This window comes from Ciconia boyciana, chromosome 5, assembly GCF_034638445.1.
Source record: "Ciconia boyciana chromosome 5, ASM3463844v1, whole genome shotgun sequence".
NCBI classification, from domain to species: domain Eukaryota; kingdom Metazoa; phylum Chordata; class Aves; order Ciconiiformes; family Ciconiidae; genus Ciconia; species Ciconia boyciana.
Genome location: NC_132938.1, coordinates 20,664,814 through 20,685,182, shown reverse-complemented (window position 1 = coordinate 20,685,182; position 20,369 = coordinate 20,664,814). Strand labels below are relative to the sequence as shown.

General features: G+C 36.5%; 1 protein-coding gene across 1 annotated transcript in view; it reads left to right on the top strand.

The window, feature by feature from the left end:
- Window positions 1–20,369, top strand: part of DHX15 (DEAH-box helicase 15) — a 49,574-nt gene that overhangs the window by 18,957 nt on the left and 10,248 nt on the right. Inside the window, exons 6-11 of the mRNA XM_072861122.1 lie at window positions 8,547–8,714; window positions 12,830–12,916; window positions 14,515–14,664; window positions 14,827–14,935; window positions 16,110–16,301; window positions 19,338–19,460. Coding sequence (XP_072717223.1) covers window positions 8,547–8,714; window positions 12,830–12,916; window positions 14,515–14,664; window positions 14,827–14,935; window positions 16,110–16,301; window positions 19,338–19,460 — 829 coding nt within the window. The remainder of the gene's footprint in view (window positions 1–8,546; window positions 8,715–12,829; window positions 12,917–14,514; window positions 14,665–14,826; window positions 14,936–16,109; window positions 16,302–19,337; window positions 19,461–20,369) is intronic.

The window sequence follows — 20,369 nt, the reverse complement described above, 5'->3', positions numbered from 1 at the left end:
CTGGTGAGACCCCACCTGGAGTACTGTGTTCAGCTCTAGGGCCCCCAGCATAAGAAGGACATGGACCTGTTGGAGCGAGTCCAGAGGAGGGCTGTAAAGATGATCAGAGGGCTGGAGTACCTCTCCTATGAAGACAGGCTGAGAGAGTTGGGCTTGTTCAGCCTGGAGAAGAGAAGGCTCCGGGGAGACCTTCTAGCAGCCTTCCAGTACCTGAAGGGGGCCTACAAGAAAGCTGGAGAGGGACTTTTTACAAGTGCATATAGTGATAGGACAAGGGGTAATGGCTTTAAACTGAAAGAGGGTAGAGATTTAGATTAGATATAAGGAATAAATTTTTCACTATGAGGGTGGTGAGGCATGGAACAGGTTGTCCAGAGAAGTTGTGGATGCCCCATCCCTGGAAGTGTTCAAGGCCAGGTTGGACAGGGCTTTGAGCAACGTGGTCTAGTGGAAGGTGTTCCTGCCCATGGCAGCGGGGTTGGAACTAGTTGATCTTTAAGGTCCCTTCCAACCCAAACCATTCTATGATTCTATGAAACGAGTTGCAAAGTATTTTTGAGGTTTTGGTAGAATGTTTTGTAAATGAGGATTTATTTTAAAGGTACACCTTTTTCATCACAGTGAGGCTGGTTACGCACTGGAACCGTGAACGAAAGTAGCAGAGACTTTCTTATGAGGAAATTGAAGTCAAAATTCACAACTTTTTTTAGTCTCAGTGGTAGTGAATGGGTGAGGTTAAGGCAGTAAGTGTACTACGCTGCAGTGAACACAGGTTGTCTTGTTTAGCCTTGCATAGAAAGTGTTGAGGAGTTGGGGAGCATAAACTGAAAGAAGAGTAATAATACTGTGTTCAAGTGCTAAACGGAGGAAGCTTTTTTGCTTTTCATTCGTTGGCGATGATGTCAATATTAAATATTCCAAATAGACCAGGTCAGAAAGATCCTGAATATAGAAATCATGCTGAGACAGGTTTGGTTTTGACTTGTTGACAGAGCAGTTCTCAGTTACGGTCAAGTGTGACTTGTTCCATGGATGACTTTTTCTGTCTAAGTATGTCGTTCTGTGAAGTTTTGTTTCTCTGAATTTGTATTCAGAGCATCTCCTGAAATGGTGCAGCTCTTAGGGCCAGTTCTTTTTACTGTTGTTTACTCATTTTAGCTTGTAGCAGTTTGCTTTCATTCGTGGAGGAGGAAAGGGAAATTAGTGAAGTTCCATGCAGCTTTAAGGACAAAGACAACATTTCTGGAAGGTTCATGTCATCAAAGCCAGGTGTGGTGCACCTCTCCTACAAAGACAGGCTGAGAGAGTTGGGGTGGTTCAGCCTGGAGAAGAGAAGGCTCCAGGAAGACCTTCTAGCAGCCTTCCAGTACCTGAAGGGGGGCCTACAAGAAAGCTGGAGGGGGACTGTCTGTGATAGGACCTCAAAAGAGAAGGGGGAGGGTTAAGGTGTCTACCAAATATTTCTGGTTTGGGAAGTCTTTTTTATTTATGCATTTAGTTTTTTCCCCGCATACTCATTTTACACAAGCTAAAATTGCCTTTTACTTTTTTATTAGTTTCCTTCAGGGTTTAACAGTTATGTCTACTGAACTCATTTATCCAAGGCGAAACTAAATCTGTGTGTAGTGTAGCAGCTGATCTGCTGTAGAGAAGACTGTTGTCTCCTATTTAAAGGAGTTTAAAGTATGTTCTGACTGGAGCAGTCTTGAAGTTTTGCTCACCTCCTGAGATTCTTTATAAGTGCTCCAAATGCAGGGTCAACTGAAGAAAGGGTTTCTGAAATAGTGTTCCCAGGACCATGTTTACAAAATCATTGAATTCTGTTTTGCATGCCAAGTGCTTGAATTGTTCCATTAAATGTACTTAAAATGACATCACTAGTCAACATCTTTTTGTAGAAACAGTTTTTCTAAAGATAATGGGATACAGTTTAGATCTTAAGGTTGAGTGGAGCCTGACCAGCAAGTTAAATGGATGTTTAGACGTACCAGTTTGGCCTGTGAGCCAGAATGAATGCCAGCACTTGAAGTACTGTAGTGGCTCAGGGTAACTTGCGGTCGGTTGTTTGGTAACTGCTGTTTAGTATCAGTGTAATTTCAAGCCTCATCCATGGCAGCACGGATGGGTCCTGCACACAAACAAAAGGGAAGGGAATTCAGGTTATTGGATTGTTAGTTTAGCGGGAGCAATTTAACTCAGTAACTTCATTGCTGCTAGTCTTTCTGGGTTTCTTCTCATGTTTGGGTTTTTTGACTGCTATTTGATGGAACTTCTTCATATGCAAATCTTGACAGTATTTGTTCAGCACAAACTTGCTTCTTAAAGATGTGGTGCACTAACTCAATAATATATGCAACTGCTCCTATAATTCTTTTCTGTTTCTATTCTTGCTAATAGTAACCTTTCAGTATGAGCACCTCACTTTTTACTGCAGAAATACCATCAGGGAAAGAAATGAAAGTGAATTTCTACTGAGCATTCTGTTTGAATAGTGTAATAAAGACTTTATTTTCAACAGCAGATAAAGAAAAAAATGTGCTGTGCATGATAAGAAGCAAAATTGGTCTCTTCTGTGGTTAATTTTATACAGCTCCTTTTAGATGAACTGCTAATGATATGTTCATATCCTTAGTTTTTGATGCACAGCTAGGGAATACTAAGTACTGGAGTAGTGAGATGATAAACTTAACCAGTGGAGATGTAGTGTTGGAGGCAGCTGGGGAGGTGTTGGTTTGTGTTTCGTTTATTTCTGAGTCCCTCTTTGCTGTGTGTTCTGACACAGAGCCCTAGGAACCAATATGTTTCTAAATTAAACTGGCAGAGACCATCTTCAAAAGTCATACCTAGAAGATTTTCTGTGATAAGGCTTTCAAAAGTGAGATCTTGTAGAAAAAAATGAGTATTACTGAATATTACTTAGTAATACTAAGTCCTGTTCATGTTTTCAGTCTTGTTAGTATTTACTAATGCAAATCAAGGCGGGGGAGATTGGGTTTAAGCACTAGTCCTCTAAGTGGTACTCTTGAAATTAAGCCACAGGAAAACTATCAGTTCTGTTCCTCTTAGTTTCAAATCCTGACAGCTTTTCATCATGTCTTCTCAGATCATTTATGTCACGTTAAAGAAACGGGCTTCTTCAGGAGACCTTCCTTTTGTCCGCTTCCTATGCTGTCCTTTGAACAATGTGGAAGGTTTTATACTTACTTTCTGCAATGAGGGATAAAAAGGAAACTTTGGCACCGTTATGGTGATAGAAGAAAAAAGGATTTAGTTTTACAAATAAGAGGGTAGGAATTCAAGCCTACCCTCTCTGTCTTGTTCTAGCTGAAGTAGTTTTTCCTGCATGTTCTGGGATGAGGGATGCAAGCAGTACCGGGCAATATGAGAGAGAGATGGAAGACAAGGGGGCAGACTGTGAAAAAACTATCTTGAGCACTGAAGAAACTAACCTGCATCTAGTGCTTTCTGTGGATAACTGTTGCAAAGGAGTAAGAGGCTGTTGAGCAGAGAGCAGCATTCAATACTTGTTGTGCAAAGAGTAAATGCAGCCAGGTCTGTTTCCACAGTTACAGTTCAGCAATTTTAGCTGTGAAATATCTCCAGATGACATTGAATATGTTTATCTCACTCAACAGTTAAAAGTGCTTTGGAGTACTTAATTTTGACCACAACCCGAAGCATTAAAGACTCTTCCTTCATGCCTGAAAAGCACCTATAGCTCTTTATAGTTTTCTTTGTTGAAACTGTAAGATGTGTAACCTTTTTCAAAGTGCGTGCATATTTTGTGTACTGTTACTATAGTATTTAACGCTGTTCATGGGTGAGTGTGTGTGACTCAGGACTGCTGTTTCGGCTTTTGAGTACTTGTATGTATAGTTATACACACTTAGATGAAGTCTTCTCACTGTATTTCACTGGAGCTGGAGCAAAAGTTCTGCTCTGTGTCAGCTTGAATCATTTAATGTAACCAGTTATTTCACTTGTAGATGTATTGATCTGCCATGAGAAGGGAGAAATAAAGCAAGCACTGTGCTTTTAATTTCTTGGAAGCTTCATATGAATAGTAGGCATTGCTGTCCCCATCCAGAGGATGCTAAAATTGAATATAAGCAGCAATCCCATCATTCTGAGAATTCAGGATTCCTTTTGTCAACAAGCTTCAAACTCTGAGTTTCTTTCTGGTCTGGTGGATCTTTGCATTTCTAGCTGCACAGAAACCCAGCTTCAGTGAGAGGAATAAAAATTACTGTATCCAAGGGTTTTTTCTAGGCATTAGTCATCAGTCTGCCTTTTCTTTGGAAAAGTGGGTTAAGATGGAGTAAAAATCCTGTCACATTCAGGAGGCATAAGTAACCTACTTGCTGTTATGTGAAAATATAGATGGCTGCACTACTGCTTCTAATAAATTGGAGGGAAACTGAACCCTGTTCTTGCTTTGTTTTCTAAACACGACTGCTAAGCATTGGTTCCCATACAGACTTAGGTCTTGCTGAAATTTGTGGCACAACAGAAGTTCCCGTTGAAATCCTGAAGCTTTTTGGTGTCTCAGAATTGCTTTCTGATACTTAAGCTCCTGAAATCTTCCTAATTTGACAGGTATTCTAAATATTGCCTGTTGTCTACCAGTTGTTTGAAAACCACGCAGCCTACTCAGGATTGTGTGTAGAACCAGCCTTAATCACACCAATTTCTTGGAAGGAATACCATTTAAATTAGCTTAAATTTGATTTAACTTAAACAAGATTATTACTATTATTTTCCTGGTTACTACATTTTTTTCCTTTTTGTAAACTATACTGCATTTTTTCCTTTTGTAAACTATCTATATTTATCTGTAGCTACAAAATACAAATTGTTGACTCTCTTACTTGGATATATAGATGACTTTGCTTTTCCTGGCTGAAAAATATTCACTACCCCATTATGTCCTTGATCACTAGTACGTCCATAAAAAGAAATATTTTCTTTACCGATTCTTGTCTGTCTTTGGAGCTTTTCCAAGGAGAATTGCTTATGCTGTTGAGGGTGTAGAAGAATGTTGAGGACTCCAATTAATATTCAAAGTGTACCACTATGGAGTTCTTAACTGCTACTTGATTCTAGTTTCCATAGTGTTGCAGCTGAACTGTAGGTATTGTACATATATTGTTAATTCATTTTGATTGGATCAAGCAAGAAGTTTTGGGAAACTTTGAAGTACTACTGTCTGGGACAATTCTGATGTCTAGATGTTGTGAAGTATAGATATGTTGAGTGTATGTTGCAGCTTGAGATAAATGAGCATTTTAACTAGCATGTAACCTTTCCTCTTTTTGTGGTCTGTTTGCTATTTACCTTTTGGTAGTCAGCTCTTTTTAGGATGAGTGCACCGATGGACGGTTTCATTGACTACAATTTTACTGAGAACTGTTTCTCAAATAATATTCCTAAGAAGTCTTCAGTTTTGTGAGGAACTAGGATCAAGTTCAGTCTACTAACTTCAGCATTGCCTAAGGCTCACACTTTTTGCATGTTAGGCCTACTACCTTCTTTGATGAATTCCGAAGCAGGTCTTTGTGCTGATGCACTGGGCAGTCATGGGTCTAACTGTGGCTCTCCTGATCCTATGTCTGTTCCTGCTTCCAGTACCCTGGTTCTGCTATTGTAGGTAGTCAGTGTCATAGTCAGGGCTCTGAGGAGTTTTTCAGGCATAATCTAAATGCAAGGGAAGTTGCACTCTACCCTCCCTCTTTTCCCTCCAAGAAGGAAAAACCTCCTCTTACATGTGAATTGGTGGAATAATCCCTCTTCAAGGGGTTTTGTAATGGATTTGAAGTAGATGGTGTGCAAATATTTAAATGTGTGTGGTTGTTTTATTTTTTTAAAAAAGCCTTTCATACTTTATTAAGTCAGGGCTATTGAATTAGACTTGCTGAATCTTCAGAGGATTAAAGTTAGGATTGTGCCTTCAACTGTGCTTCTCGTATCTCCAGACTTAAATGTTTTCATGTGATACAAATGAATCTTTAACACTTAAATGAATTCTTAATACTTTCAAACTATTCTTACTACACATATGCCTTCTAGATTGTGTACTTTGGGAGTTTGTCGTCTGTGGGAATTGGAGGGTGGTTGTGGATACAGCTGAAGTGCAGATACACTTTTCTGCCAGTGTGGTAAATAAAAGGAAACAACCCTTTTTTCTTTTCTCTATCTTTTTTTAAAATAAAACAATTCAGTACTAAAGAATTCTCTTTTACTGTCTTTAGATGAGTGGCAGTGGCTCTTGGTGACTTGAATCCTTGTTTCAGCAGTTTATGATGAGAGGTCCTTAGTTACCTCTGCAAATCTACAGAGAGTAATGCTTATATATGCACTTGTCATCTCTATGTTGAAGTATTTTAATGAATCCTGATCAGGGGTACTTTGAAACTACACTGGGAACCTGTAGGGAGAAACAACATTTTTGTCTCTTCTGAAAGATGATAGGTGGCTGTGAACACATGTGGCCTGAAGAGTGTAGTGCTTTCATTTATCACTGCTTGCTTGTATTTTACTATCTCTTAAGTATAAAACTGTCCTGGAGTCTCTAGTCCAAGATTGAAGATTAAGCATCCTGTCCATCATCCAGAGCTTTCCCAATTGCACAGTGTAATCTGCTCAAATTCCATGAAACAGTGTAGTAACCTTCAGATCAGGAGCTAAGGTCTGTGCTGTATTTTTGTTTTAGCATTTGGTTTGTAGTTTTTATTTTTGAAAGATACAGTCTAATTTTGTATTAAATATTTAACAGGCCCAAGTATCAGCTTGTCAAGATTTTGAATGGGTGCAAATTTGAGAGGGAGTGTCGCTGCCTAGTTAGTCAACTATTTACTTTTAACATATTGTATTTTTACATAAGTACCATTATTAAAGTATTAATTTACTGAGCTACTGTGGATGGTCTGTCAAGTAAGTTAGGTTTTTCCTTTCCACTGGGAGGCTGTTACTGAACTTAAAGGGGTTTATTGGCAGAACACCAGATACTGACATCTGTCTAAAGACATTAGTTCTCTGTTAGTAAACCAGTAGGGGGCATTCCAGCTCAGTTTCTTGTCTGCCTCTCACATTTTATCAAGGGTGTGTTGGATTTGTTGGCAAAGTGCACCTTTGTCTGAAAGTTTGTTTTTTTTTTTTAATATCTCCAGTTCATTCAATTGGCAAGATAATGCCAGAAAGCATTAGGCTTACTATTAAAGGGCTCTTTAACATCAAAGAGGAAGAGCTTTCATTTTTCCATGCTTACATTAATTATATATGCTGATCAATACAGAACATGAGTATTTTATTGTCTGTGCTTCTTTAAAACTTAGTCAATACAGTTGTGCTGAAAACTTACAAGTCTCTTTAAGAAGAAATGAAAAAAACCCACATTTGTTCCAGGATCTATCTGAATTTATGGTTCCTAAAAAAGCTGCTTTTGCTTTTCTAATTACAGTTTAAAGCAGTACTTTTACAGTTAACCTGTTCTATATATGTGCTTGAGGGTCTTAAGCATCACTTCAGCTTCAGGCTGGTGAATTATTTGTGATAAGGGAGGTCTGGCCTCTTCTTGGCATATGTTGTAGCCATTTTTTGCTTTTGTGTGTTGTTGCTTCTTGTCATGACAAGTTCATTCTCCCATCACCTAGAATATCAACAGTTCGTAGGCGTGCCTCTTGGTTATACCAGTGGAGGCTCTGTTGTAGTTTTTAAGTTGAAATTAATGAATTGTGTTATTCATTTGACCTAAATTTCTGTGTGCTTTAATTTTCATTAAATCTTGTCATAACTATAGGTCACCTAGCTGACTTAAATGTAGTTGTTTTAAAATCAGGTGGAATTATAAATGATTGGGCTGTGGTGAACTTCTTTGTATGGTAAACTGGTCAGAAAATAGGCTAGCAAATACTGTAGAAAATACTAAGGTAAAAAAGGCATGCAAAATCTTTCTCATCTTCAGAGTATTTCACTGACTTTTCTTAAACTTAAATGGGATTTCAGTTAATTTTAAAGTAAAATCTGAAACACTGGATTGGTTTGGTTTTGAGCATCCATGTTTATACTGTAAAGGTGTTTGTTCTCATTAGGTACAATGAAGCAAATCTTCCATATAATTGCATTAGTGATACGTGACATTAAAGCTTAATTGGCTTATTTTAAATATCTTGCACATCAATTTCTCTTAGATTGTGAAAATTGAAAAGGTCATGAGTGCAGTTTAATATTCCAGGGTGAGAGATTTCAATTTTAGTACAATTTGTAGAGAATTAATTAGGAAACATGACTAAAAGAAAAAGGATGTTGAATGCAAATTAGACTGTTCATTAGAGTATAGAAGCTGAAGCATCTTGAAGTATTGTGGAAATTCGATTGCAAAATCAGTAAGCACCTTGATTTCTTTTTTTTAATTATTTTTATTTTTTAAAGCAGAAGTTATTGTAGTTCTTCAGGCTGTAGACTTAATATAATCGTCATAAGGCACTCTAAAATAAAATGCGCTGCCTTTTTCATGGAGTTCTCTTTTAACCAATATTTTTGTATTGCAGGAGATTGATGAAGCCTGCAAGAGGATAAAACGTGAAATTGATGATTTAGGCCCTGAAGTTGGTGATATCAAAATCATTCCATTGTATTCCACCCTTCCTCCGCAGCAACAGCAAAGGATTTTTGAACCTCCCCCACCAAAAAAACAAAATGGAGCAATAGGAAGAAAGGTAAATAGTGTGCTGTTTTAGTATGCTGTTCAGTAACTAGCTGCTCAGTTGTGTGGGCAATTAAATATGAGTTTCAACTGTCTTAAGTGTATTTGGACAGCAACAAGTAGAAGGTTTTTTTGATGAAGCCTTAATAATCCAATATTTTATCACATTAAAATTTTTAGATAACTTGGAGTTTGTTTCTCAGTGCAATTAAAAATTCTGACTTCCATTTATAAGGCCAGAATGTTCTAGTAACAATTCGACTGGCATTCATTTAAGTTTCTTAGAAGTACGGTAAATCAGATTAAATACTGAATTAGACAACCACATGATTTATGTGGAGGGATGGGATTTTTTTCCCCTCAGTAATTATTGAGACACATGCTTTATTTGGAAACAAAGTGGACTGTCTCTTCAAGGGACGTTATAAGGTAGGTTTCGTCTGTTTCTCAAGGTTTATGAGAAGGTGCAAGTTAAAACAAGTATGTTGAAGTTAGAGGTTCATGTGTTCTGTAGTAGTAAGCAAGGAATTGAGGTTCTTTCATTGGGCAAAATGGATTGAGAAACTGAAAAACTTGAAATGGCACTAGTGAATGGTCTTCATAAAATTAATAGTTCAATTCCTGAATGCTCACTTAAACCACATTAGAAACTATGTGGTTATTTCTCTAAAACTGAACACTTGGAAAGAGTCTTAATAGCGCTTCCTCAAGTTAAACTAATGCTATATGAAACTGTAGCGATCACAAAGTTAAGATTTTTGAAGGTCAAAGCTGAATCATACTATCTGCTCTAGGCAGGGTTTGTTCCTTGATTATTTGCTTTTTTTGTGCAGTACAATGCATGCAGAATACTAGTGACAACTTTCTAGTGTTCTGGAAGAATAAATCACTTAATAAATTTAGTGAAATGATCCGCTCTTTCCTATTGAAGTTGATTGCAGAAAGCATTCAATCTGAAATCATGAAACTAATGCTGCAACAAGATTGTATTAGCAAATGACTTAAATGAATGAAATTGCTTTTCAGTGATGAACAAGTGATAGCTGTGTATTTCATTAAATTTTCATTCATGTTTAAAACTGCACTTCAAAATAGGCAGTTTCTGGTTTTCTTGATAAGAGGATAACAGATGCAGTGTGTAGCTTTCATTATGTTGAACTGACAAAGCTAGTACCTGTGTCTTAAGAGGAAGACGCTCTCTGTGTAGCACCTATTTTACTACGAGAAAAATTGCCATGCTGGAAAGATAACAACTGTAGGCAAAAGGAGGCACAAAATACATAAGCAACAGATTCAGACCTGTGAAGTCGTTATGGTTGGTTGGTGGTGTGTGTATGGTGTTTGTGGGGTGTTTTTGGTTTTTTGGGGGTGTTTTTTGTGTGTGTGGTTTGGTGTTTGTTTTTTTTTTAAAAAAAAAAGAGACCACTTTTCCTCTTTGCCTGCTTTGGCTGAAATGTTCTGGCTTCCATGTTTTGGTGTTTATCTCCATAACAAATCTAGCAATGAGTGAAAGTGTGTCTTTGTGTGTTGTAGATTTGTTTTAGTTTCAGTTAGTCTTGGTGATCAAGATATGTAAAGTAGGACCATGTGTTGCTGGGCCTCCACTGTCTTAGAAAATGTCTGCTTTCACACAATCTCCTGTGGGAGTTGAACCTAGTTTTTAGAACTGCTGAGGAGAGAGCTCTAGCAGGAGATCTGAATCATTTCAAAGGCTCTAATGTTCATAAAAACTAAGTGAAGTGGTTTCAGTATCTGAATAAGTATCTCCTGAGCTTTAACTTTGTGGAAGAAAAGTAAGATACTGGAAGTTGTGCAGCATCTTGCAGGAGTAGTGATGGTAACAGCTAGTACTGATATAGCTCCATAACTTAGCACTGTTTTTGTCCTCTTAGATGTGCTAGGCAAGAACAGCTATTATTGCAAGAAATCTTAAGATTAAAAAAATTCATTTACTAGGTACAGTTAGAGTATTTAATTTATACTGTGGAGGAAGGTGACTTAACAACAAGCCTTTCTACTCCCCTGTCCTATCTTATCCCTTCTGTCCAAACTGCATTCTATTTTCTGTTTCAGGAGTCTTAAGTATTACTAGTTAATACATATGCAATATTGATTTTTTTTTTACATAGATAATATGTATATTTTAATATTCAAAGTAACTTGTTTAAATTAATCTCTAAAACTCTTTGTATCAAACTGTTAATCTGATATTTAAAAACATTTTTAATGTAACTATTTCAGTAATTGCTAAACTGCAGTTAAAGCTAATTAGGTACAATTTATTATTTTACGTAGTTTAGCTCTAATTTCATTTGTTTGATTTCCAAGTAACTTTATACTTTGATTTAGGCTTGAAAGATGTGGTATAATTTCCTCAAGGTTCTTCTTAAATTTCTTGTGGTTTTACATTAGTTAATTAAATAATGTGACATTAACAAATGAGATCTGTACATACAACAGAATCCACTGTGTAAATAACTCTTTTCCCTCTACCTTTGGAAAAGTTCTGTATCTTTCAAGTACAAGTTAAGTCAGTTCAAGTACAAGTTAAATTGCTGGACCATTGTGGACTAAGCATTCTAACACTATTGAGTTATTGGTATTGAAGTGTCCTAATAGAAATTGGTGATTAAGAGCAGGACCAAAACCTTTTGATGCGGCTCTGTAATTGGTATTTGAAGATTCTGGATATGGATGCTTCTATAGGTTAGTGGATCTGGAAAAAACGGAGACTTTATGTAAAAAGTACACTCTGTAACAGCAAGCAAGCTGAATGTGGATTGACTAGCCTTTTAACATGGGAGTGCTAGTTTAATTTGAATATTTAATGACTTGCAAATTTTTGGGGACAATGTATTTCCCTTCTGTGTGCATTTTGCATTGATGTTTGTGGCTTTTATCTCTAATCTGTGCAGTTAGCTGTGAATGAAAGGTGTATGGTTTTTTGTTTGAGGAGTTTTAAGTAGCACATTGTTTCAAGGTGGAACACCATAATTCCAAATTAATTTCAAAGTTTTTTCCACCAAAGTATTACTTTCAGTATATAGTAGTATTTAGGCAAGCTTAGACCTTAAGTCTTCTTAAAAAGAGAGAAGCTGAGAGTAATAAGTAGTTGACTGACGAAGTGATCAGGCAGGAGGAAGAGAAATCGGTAGGATTATCAATCTAGTCCAGCCACTGGCTTCATTGTAATTCTGAACAAATTGTTAGGGGTGTCTCAAATTCTAATTGCTAAACTGAAAACAATGATGACGGAATGCTCTGAAATTAAGAGGTGAAAGGTAAGTAGTTTTGATGAAGTGCTGAACGGGTTTTGGGTCTTTTCTGAGGCAGCTGATTAAACTTGCTAATAACACAGGATTTAATGTGGTCACTGTTGGGGTGAGAGCTAATGATATCTATAGACTATTACAGCACATCTCTAGACATAAAATTTGAGTGATGGCAAATCAAGCCTCAGAACTTGGATATCACCTTTGCTTTAATTTTTACATGAGACTTAACCGTCAGAAAGTTTATAGAAATTTAAGAATGTAACCTTAAAAATATGTGAAGATGTTTGAATATCTAGTAATTTTAAAAAACAAAGTTGAAATTAAATATATATTGTTCAGGATTTTAGCTGGAATGTATTGGTAACTGCTTTATTCCAAAGAAAGTAAAAGAACATACTGTGCTGGTACAGTTATATAACCTTTGATTCAATATTATTTAGCCAGTTTGCCCTGTTTAGCCTTTAAAAAAAAAGTTTAAAAGCTGGAGTTAACAGATGATGTTAAAGGCATCCAGTGTAAGTTGTCATTTTGGACCAGAGATGTGAGAAAAACTTTGAATAGTGGTTTTGCAATTAAAATATTTGCTCTTCTGTTTCTTTTTCTCAAAACTAACATTTGTTACATTGTTAATAGAGACATAAGGGAGCAGAAACAGTGGACAAAAATTGCTCTGATTTCAACAGAAGTTCATCTGGTTGATTTCAGATCATTGTGTAAAAGTGTTGGAGCACAGCTCTGGTAGTTATTGATGAAGTGAAGGAAAGCTTGCTGAAAATTTTTGGTGCAGAGACAGAGTCGGAGCTCTTCATCTTCAGGATGAAGTAGTTACATTTACTATTTTATTTTTCAACAGGTGGTTGTGTCCACTAATATTGCTGAGACATCATTAACAATAGATGGTGTTGTGTTTGTGATTGATCCTGGCTTTGCAAAACAGAAGGTAAATACTACTTCATTTTCTCTTTATAATAGGAAAGATACTGGAATCTGGTTTGCTCAGGTAACTCTTCCCTTTGTAAACACTGATAGGTCTTTTCCCAATTGAAATCTTGACCTTGGTGGTTGGTGGTTTTTTGTTTTGTTTTTTTTTAACTTATGGTAGGTTTGCACTTAGTCTGCAAACTTTAGGTATCTAGAGCAGTCTAAAACAGTGCAGTGCAGAAGAATTTTATTTTCAGAAAATTGAAATGTGAGGATTTTGAGTTAGGCCTGGAATATGAATTTCCTAGATACTTCAGGAAGGGTGGTTTTGTACTGTGTGTCTATGCTTGAGAATGCTCAAGTAAAACCAAGAAATCGTATGAAAGTAAATAAAAATGGTGCTAGAAGCCACCTCTTCTTTTAAGTCATGTTAGCGTAGAAAACTCCAGTGCTGAAATGAGAAATGATACCTAAGGTAGTACTGTTTCTTGTCAGTATTTATCATGTGCTGTTGCAGCCCTGAATGTTGTCATTGAGCTTTGTATTGTGCTTCTTGGAACATTATGGGATGTTCAGAGGAACTGAAGTAGCTTGCCTACAGTCAACCCAATAACTAAAGAAAAAATAAAATACAAATCTCTTAATTTTAATTTAGTTTTTTCAGTAGCTATAACTGTGTCTCTAACTTGGTTTCTTGGACTTTTCCTTTAATACTTATACACATTGTCAGCCTTTTAAACTTTTGCAAAATGAGAGATCCAGCAGAATGTGAGTACAGTCAATGCATCTTCATACACAAGTTTCAATCACAGTCTAGGCTGAGGTTTTTTCACAAGTAGTTCTTACACTGGAAGAATATGTTCTGTAATAAGAAATAAAGTTTTTGTACATGTGTTATACCTGTTCACACCAGGAGGGTGTTAAAAGATGGACCAAAGAACATCTTCAACTGAAACTACTATCTGACTACTGCTTTTTTTCCAGTGTATTATTTTCCATGAGCCCTAATGAGTTGGCAGGGCTGCTGTTTATGTATGAGTGCAATGGAAATTTTACAGTAAATTCCAGCATACATTTTGTACTGTGACAGTCTGCATGTACCCTTGAGATACAGTCTTGCTTTGTCATTGGTCTGATTTGTACAGTTGCATTCAACCTTAATGTTAGATTTTTCTGACCTCTAGAACATGATTATTCAACCTTATAATTGTATCAAGACAACTTCTTTTTTTCCTGGAATTTTTTGAGCATCAAGAGTGTGTTTAGCACTCTGTAGAACAAATTGGACACGTTCCTTCTGCTGTGAAAATCTTATCTAAAAATACACACATTTAAGGAGGACAGGGAGCCTGGCAGGAGTTGTGGTTAACAAATGAATAAAAAGTAAATGCCGTTCTCTAGGCAGTTGTATTTGAAGCTTTCTGTCACTGATCCAAAGGCTTTCGTAGCCAATCTTTTTTCTCCTTTCAGATACATACAACTTGTGATTTCCTAGTCAGAAGCTGTGTTTGAAAATACGTTTAAAACAGTCTTTATTTTATTTTTAGATGGTTGTCTTATCCACAAGCAGTGTTCATTCTTTTCCTTCTTTCCTGCTCTGATTCCACTTTCAAATAGGTGTACAATCCTCGTATCAGAGTGGAGTCTCTCTTGGTGACTGCGATTAGCAAAGCTTCTGCTCAGCAGCGAGCTGGCCGTGCTGGTCGTACTAGACCAGGCAAGTGCTTCAGGCTTTATACAGAGAAGGCTTACAAAACTGAAATGCAGGTAAGATTACTTTTTTTTAGATTGCATATATAAGAACATCTGATCAATACACGTAGTCGAGTGTCATGCTACCAAACAAAATCAGAATTTGAATGCTTGTGTAGTTTAAAGTGTTTGGAAGAACAAGTGTTCTGAATCTTCTTTTTTCCCTCCCCCTCCCAGGACAACACATACCCTGAAATTTTGAGGTCTAACTTAGGATCTGTAGTATTGCAGCTCAAGAAGCTTGGTATAGATGATTTGGTGCACTTTGATTTTATGGATCCTCCAGGTATCTATTTCTATTTTATCTTGCCTACTGTAAGTGCTATGTTTTGACTTCTGAAATCTTTATTTTGGTGAATATTTTCTATAATAACAACATATGGGATAAATTCTTTTATGTTTTTTCACTGTTTTTATTGTAATCCATAAGGAATGTCTTTTGTTTATCCTGAAATTTAGTGCTCTGTGTCTTATCAAAGCAAGCTTTTTATATTTCTGTCTGCATAATGGCTTTTAATGGAACCAAGGAATCTACTGAATGCCCCTTACCTGCTGAGTATAAGACAAAATTGTGGGCATTAGAAAATCTATTACTTGATGAGGTTTTTTAGTTATCACCTTGATTACATGTTCTAATTGTGCATCAGTTAACAGCTGTATGTAAATAAAATTGGCTAGCATTTTTAAAGCTGAATACACGGTTTTGGCTCAAACTATAAAGTTAACGTGCATCTCCTGTCTAACAGTGTTAAATGTTCATATATACTTTAAAAATAACTGGGTTATTGCTAATTAAAAAACGTAGATCAGCCATATATAAATACATCAAAGTTGATTGTTTTTCCCCTAAAAAAAAAATATAATTTATAATCTGTAAGCTTTTAAACAGCTCTACACATCAGTTGCATTTTTTTGTGCTATGCAGCATGTATGGTAGCTTAGTAGGAAGGCTTTTGGATTTCCTTCTGTTTTTCTTTGTGGGTGTAATATACACTTGCTAGGAGGAATGCAGGATTAAGAGACAACTCTTATAGGCTCAGATTTGTGAAAGACTATAGATATCTGAAGCTGACATGGCTGAGATTTTAGGACTGTATCTATTTTGTATGGAACAAGGGAAAACACATCAGTGCGTTGGGGGGTGAAGTAGTATTACTATCATACTGAATATTTCACAATGCCACTGCTGTCTGAATTTTGAAAAACAGTAATCTTCAAATATTCAAAGCTTTTGATCCAGTTAAGAGCTCTTCTAAAGTTCCACCCCCCCCACCTCCCCCAGCCCCCAATTCATTCATGTCTGGATGTATATAACTGAATTTGGTAACTATTTTGTCTTTGGAAGTCATTTAAATGGAGAACGGAAAGTAAGATGGCTTATAATAGTCTGTACTTCCTCATTTTTTGCTTATTCAGAGCAGTTTGATTAATGTGCCTACCTACATATCTTCTTCTTTCAGCTCCTGAAACTCTGATGAGAGCCTTAGAGCTTTTGAATTATCTGGCTGCTTTAAATGATGATGGAGACTTGACTGAGTTGGGATCCATGATGGCTGAATTTCCACTGGACCCACAACTGGCTAAAATGGTTATTGCAAGTTGTGACTACAACTGTTCTAATGAGGTCCTATCTATTACTGCCATGTTGTCAGGTAATAGCAGGGAAAGAGATACTAAACAAAATGCAGATCTTCAGTTTGGGGAAAATTTGAGTTTTCCACATCAAAACCATAAACAATATAAATATATTTCTAATAAAATTAGAACTGTTTTAAAACTTCATATAGGGGTTTAATCAATCATTATGGGTTTATGTAGAGACCTTGAAGCTAAGGAATAGTAATGTTAAGAAATTAACATGCATAAAATGGTCAAACACTTTGCTCCTAACTTCAGTTAAAAGTGTATATATTTGAAAAAAATCAGGCTAGTGGAATGGAATTTTCTTTTTAGGCTCATAGTCAGGACTAGAAATATCAGCTCAACTACTCTGTTTTTAAGGCAGTGAAATCTATTTTGTATTGTGCATTCTTCTGCACTTTGATAAATCCCAGTATTTCCAAAAGGATTACAGTAATTTATATTAAACCATAAGCTTGTACATGAAATGTTGATACATTTTTTTAGTCATTAAGTGGCAAAGCTGAAGAACAGTCATTACTTTTAAAGGGAAGAAAGAAACTTCGGGGGAGGATGTATATTTGTAACAATTGTGTGCACAGCTGTACTTCGCTGCTGCATTATGTGAATAGCACCGCATCAGAGCGGAGCTGCTTGTCGAGAGAGCTTGATGAGAGAAAAATGTTATCAAGCAAGCCTTGTATTTCATTTCCCAGTAATGTAGAACTGACTTCGTTTTATAGTTAGTTGTCATAGGACAAGCAGCAAGATTTAGTCTGTTATGAAAATGGGGATGTTCTTACGGATAACTACTCTTTTGTCTTTTGAGTGTGCTATTTCACCAGGCTCTTCACAGTGCAGGTGTACTGGTTACATGCTTAACTTGGTTGAATAGAGAAAAAAAAAATGTTTTGGCTAAGTGTAAAATCTATTGCTTTGGTTTAGTCTTACAGTATGTTTATATGAAAGTTTTTAAGAACAAGCTAAAATGTTTGTTGCAGAGTTATGATTGTTCAGACTCAGAGCAGATGGGCAGGGCAGAATCATAATATTTTTTTTTTATTAAATGGTAGGTTTAATTGCGGAGGTGGTGGTAGGTTGGTGCCTGTCTTTCTCTTCCCTTCTCCCCTCTCCCTCCAATCTCTACTGCAGAACAGTGTCTAGTATTTTTGTCTGTGGTCTTCAACTGATTTGTCTTGCTTCTTTTTCTGTTTACCTTTTTGTAGGCCATGATGCTTTTTTTGTTTTAAGGCACAATTAATGTTCTGATAAATAAGTTTAAAAAAAAAAGTATTGAACCTGGTTAATGTATGGGTTGTAACTAAAATTCTGCTTAAAAAACCAAACCAACCAAAACCATAGTCCTAGTATTTGTGAGGACTATTTTCCAAAGTAAACACTTTTTTAAACCAGCGGCATGACTGTATGTCATGGTGCCTTAAGTCCACATAAAGATTGTCAGGCTCTGGGTATCAATCCATGTATTAATAGTTTGGACTGAAGGGAAAACTAGATACCAGAATAGAGCAGAAAATAGCATTGAATAATTGAGCAGATTAAATGATTGTACTTCATTTTACAAGAGCTGTGGTGTATTGCTGTGGGGTAGAAAGTGCTATTGCTTATTCAAAACAGCGAGTTAAGCCAGTGATAGAATCATTTGGAATTTGCTTTTATTAGTCTGAGTTTGAAATTAAAACACACTTTGTATTACCTCGGTTTTCAAATGCAGGACCCCAAATACAAAGTGTTTATTTTGCACCTGCATTTCCATTTTCTTTAATGCATTGGTCTTTTTGATTTGTTACCATGTGATTCACTGTTGCAGTGTGTATTTTTTTTCTCAAGTTCCATCCAATATTCAACTCAACATACTTTTTCAAATATGTGTTTTGGGGCTTTTATGGGAATTTAAGAATAAAATAAATTAAAACCACATAACACTCCACAAAAAGGCCCTCATCTGTTAGGGACAGACGAGATGCAAAGAGGTGTTCTCATGAGATTGGTGGGCTTCAGTTATGAGAAGGCTAACGTAGTCCCAAGCTGCTGGAGAAAGATAAGGAATTTGTAACATCTTACTTAGCATTAATTTTATTGAAATTTTACCTCTTAAAAATTACATCTACTTAAAACCAAACTGATTTTTTTTTCTCCTGTAGATCTCTCTAAAGTGAAGATCGCTTATAACTACTTTCAATGTTTTGTGAATTAATATCAATACTACAAACCTATAAGAATGTTGACAGACCATGAATTAAGTTGGCTGCAATACTGTTTGTGGTCTTTAGTAGTCTGTATTTGGAAAGGGAATGTTAAAACACGATTTTTGGATTCAAGTCAGACTGAGTCAGATTTATGTAAGAGACTATAATGATAGAGAAAGCTCATCACATTGTGACTTTAAAAAAAAAATTTTTTATTTCAAGTAGTGCCAAAGGACAGTTTAACCTTCCACCACTACCGCTACCATCACAACCTTTAGAGTTATTAATACCTGTATTCACATGCTTCTGTATACCAGTGCTGATAACAATACCATCTGGGGAAGAGGACTTGACTTTACTAGTGTATTCTGTCTGGTAGCAGACTTGTGATAAAACTCATGCTTGTTTAGACTGTGCTAGTGCACTACAGTTTCAGAACTACCTTCTTCACTCTGTCCGTAGAGTCTTTCTGAGAAAGCAAATTTGCAATTAAAGTGTTTTGTTACACAGGGTACTAGCTCCTGGTAGAGCTATCAGCACTGGGTCTTGACTAAGATCTGTTTAGCCTTCCAGTATACATAGGCAATCTTGATGGCCTTCAGACTAGAGATTTTGATGCCTACATATAGTTCTATTAAAATAATCAGGTACTCTGTAGCTTTGAAACCCTCTTGTCTTACAGATGTGGTTAGGTGTTGATGTACCAAATCAAGGTAGTAAACAGTCCAAGATGCAGTTGGAGGCCATCCTGCCCTGCCCTATGCTCTGTGAACTGACCTAGCTAGGCCTTGTTCCTCTATCTGTGAATGCGTGACTCATCGATATGGGCGTTTGTGTTGGGCCCATACCAACCTTGTTTAGTCCCACAGTGTTTTGTTCGCCCCACGGAAGCAAAGAAAGCAGCAGATGAAGCCAAGATGAGGTTTGCCCACATAGATGGAGATCATTTGACGTTGCTGAATGTCTACCATGCTTTCAAACAAAGTAAGTGTGCACTTGTTTTAGCAAAATTATTTGTAATACTTTGTGCTGCCAGCTTTCATTCCTGGGTTCCAAGGACGGTCGAAAGGTTTGGACTTGTTTCTTGAGCCATTCTATTGTAATCTTAAATATTTTTTTAAAGTATGTAAAAGAGCTATTTAAGTGCTACTTTCCTGGAGCGGGGATGGGAGACACAAAACCAAAAAACTAGGCAAGAGATCATGTAATATACTGATGAGTATGGAGACAAGCCAGGCTTTAAATCAATGCTGGATAACCTTGGAGAGAAGGAAGTAAGTGTTCCTAAGCGTTCCTATAATTAAGAAATATTGGAAGTTTGTTATCTGACATTAATTATAGAAAAATCTGCATAATTGCCTAGTAACTTTTCAGGGAGAGCAGTGCAGAAAATACTCTGAATTTGTAGAAGGATAGGAGAACCAAAATCTTTTTAATCCTAACTTTTTATTATAGTTAGGAATTCTATAATAAGGCCTTGGCATGGATTGAGAGGCAAAGGGGTGTTGCATCAACAAGAAGTAACTTAGAGCCATACAATAAATTTATTTAATTTACTTCATTTCTGTGTATGGATTTTAGGGAAAACGTATGGTCCTCCTCAGCATAGCTGAAGTGTATTTTAGCAGCTTGAAAAAGATGGGAATGAACAGGTGAAGCTAGGAGTTCTCTTGAAAAATGACTACATAAGTGGCACACTTTTTTAACAGTGACTTATCCTGGTGGTAAGTAAAAAGATTGCTCTTAACGGCCAACCAGGTTAAATTAGATGCTCCAGTTGCATTTTTCTGTAAGCAAACAAAAAAGCATGTCTGTTACCTTGAGTAAAAAAAACCTGCAACTCGGTGCCCCTTTCTGTTGCAGTTTTGATCTAGAAATTTTGCATTGAAACAC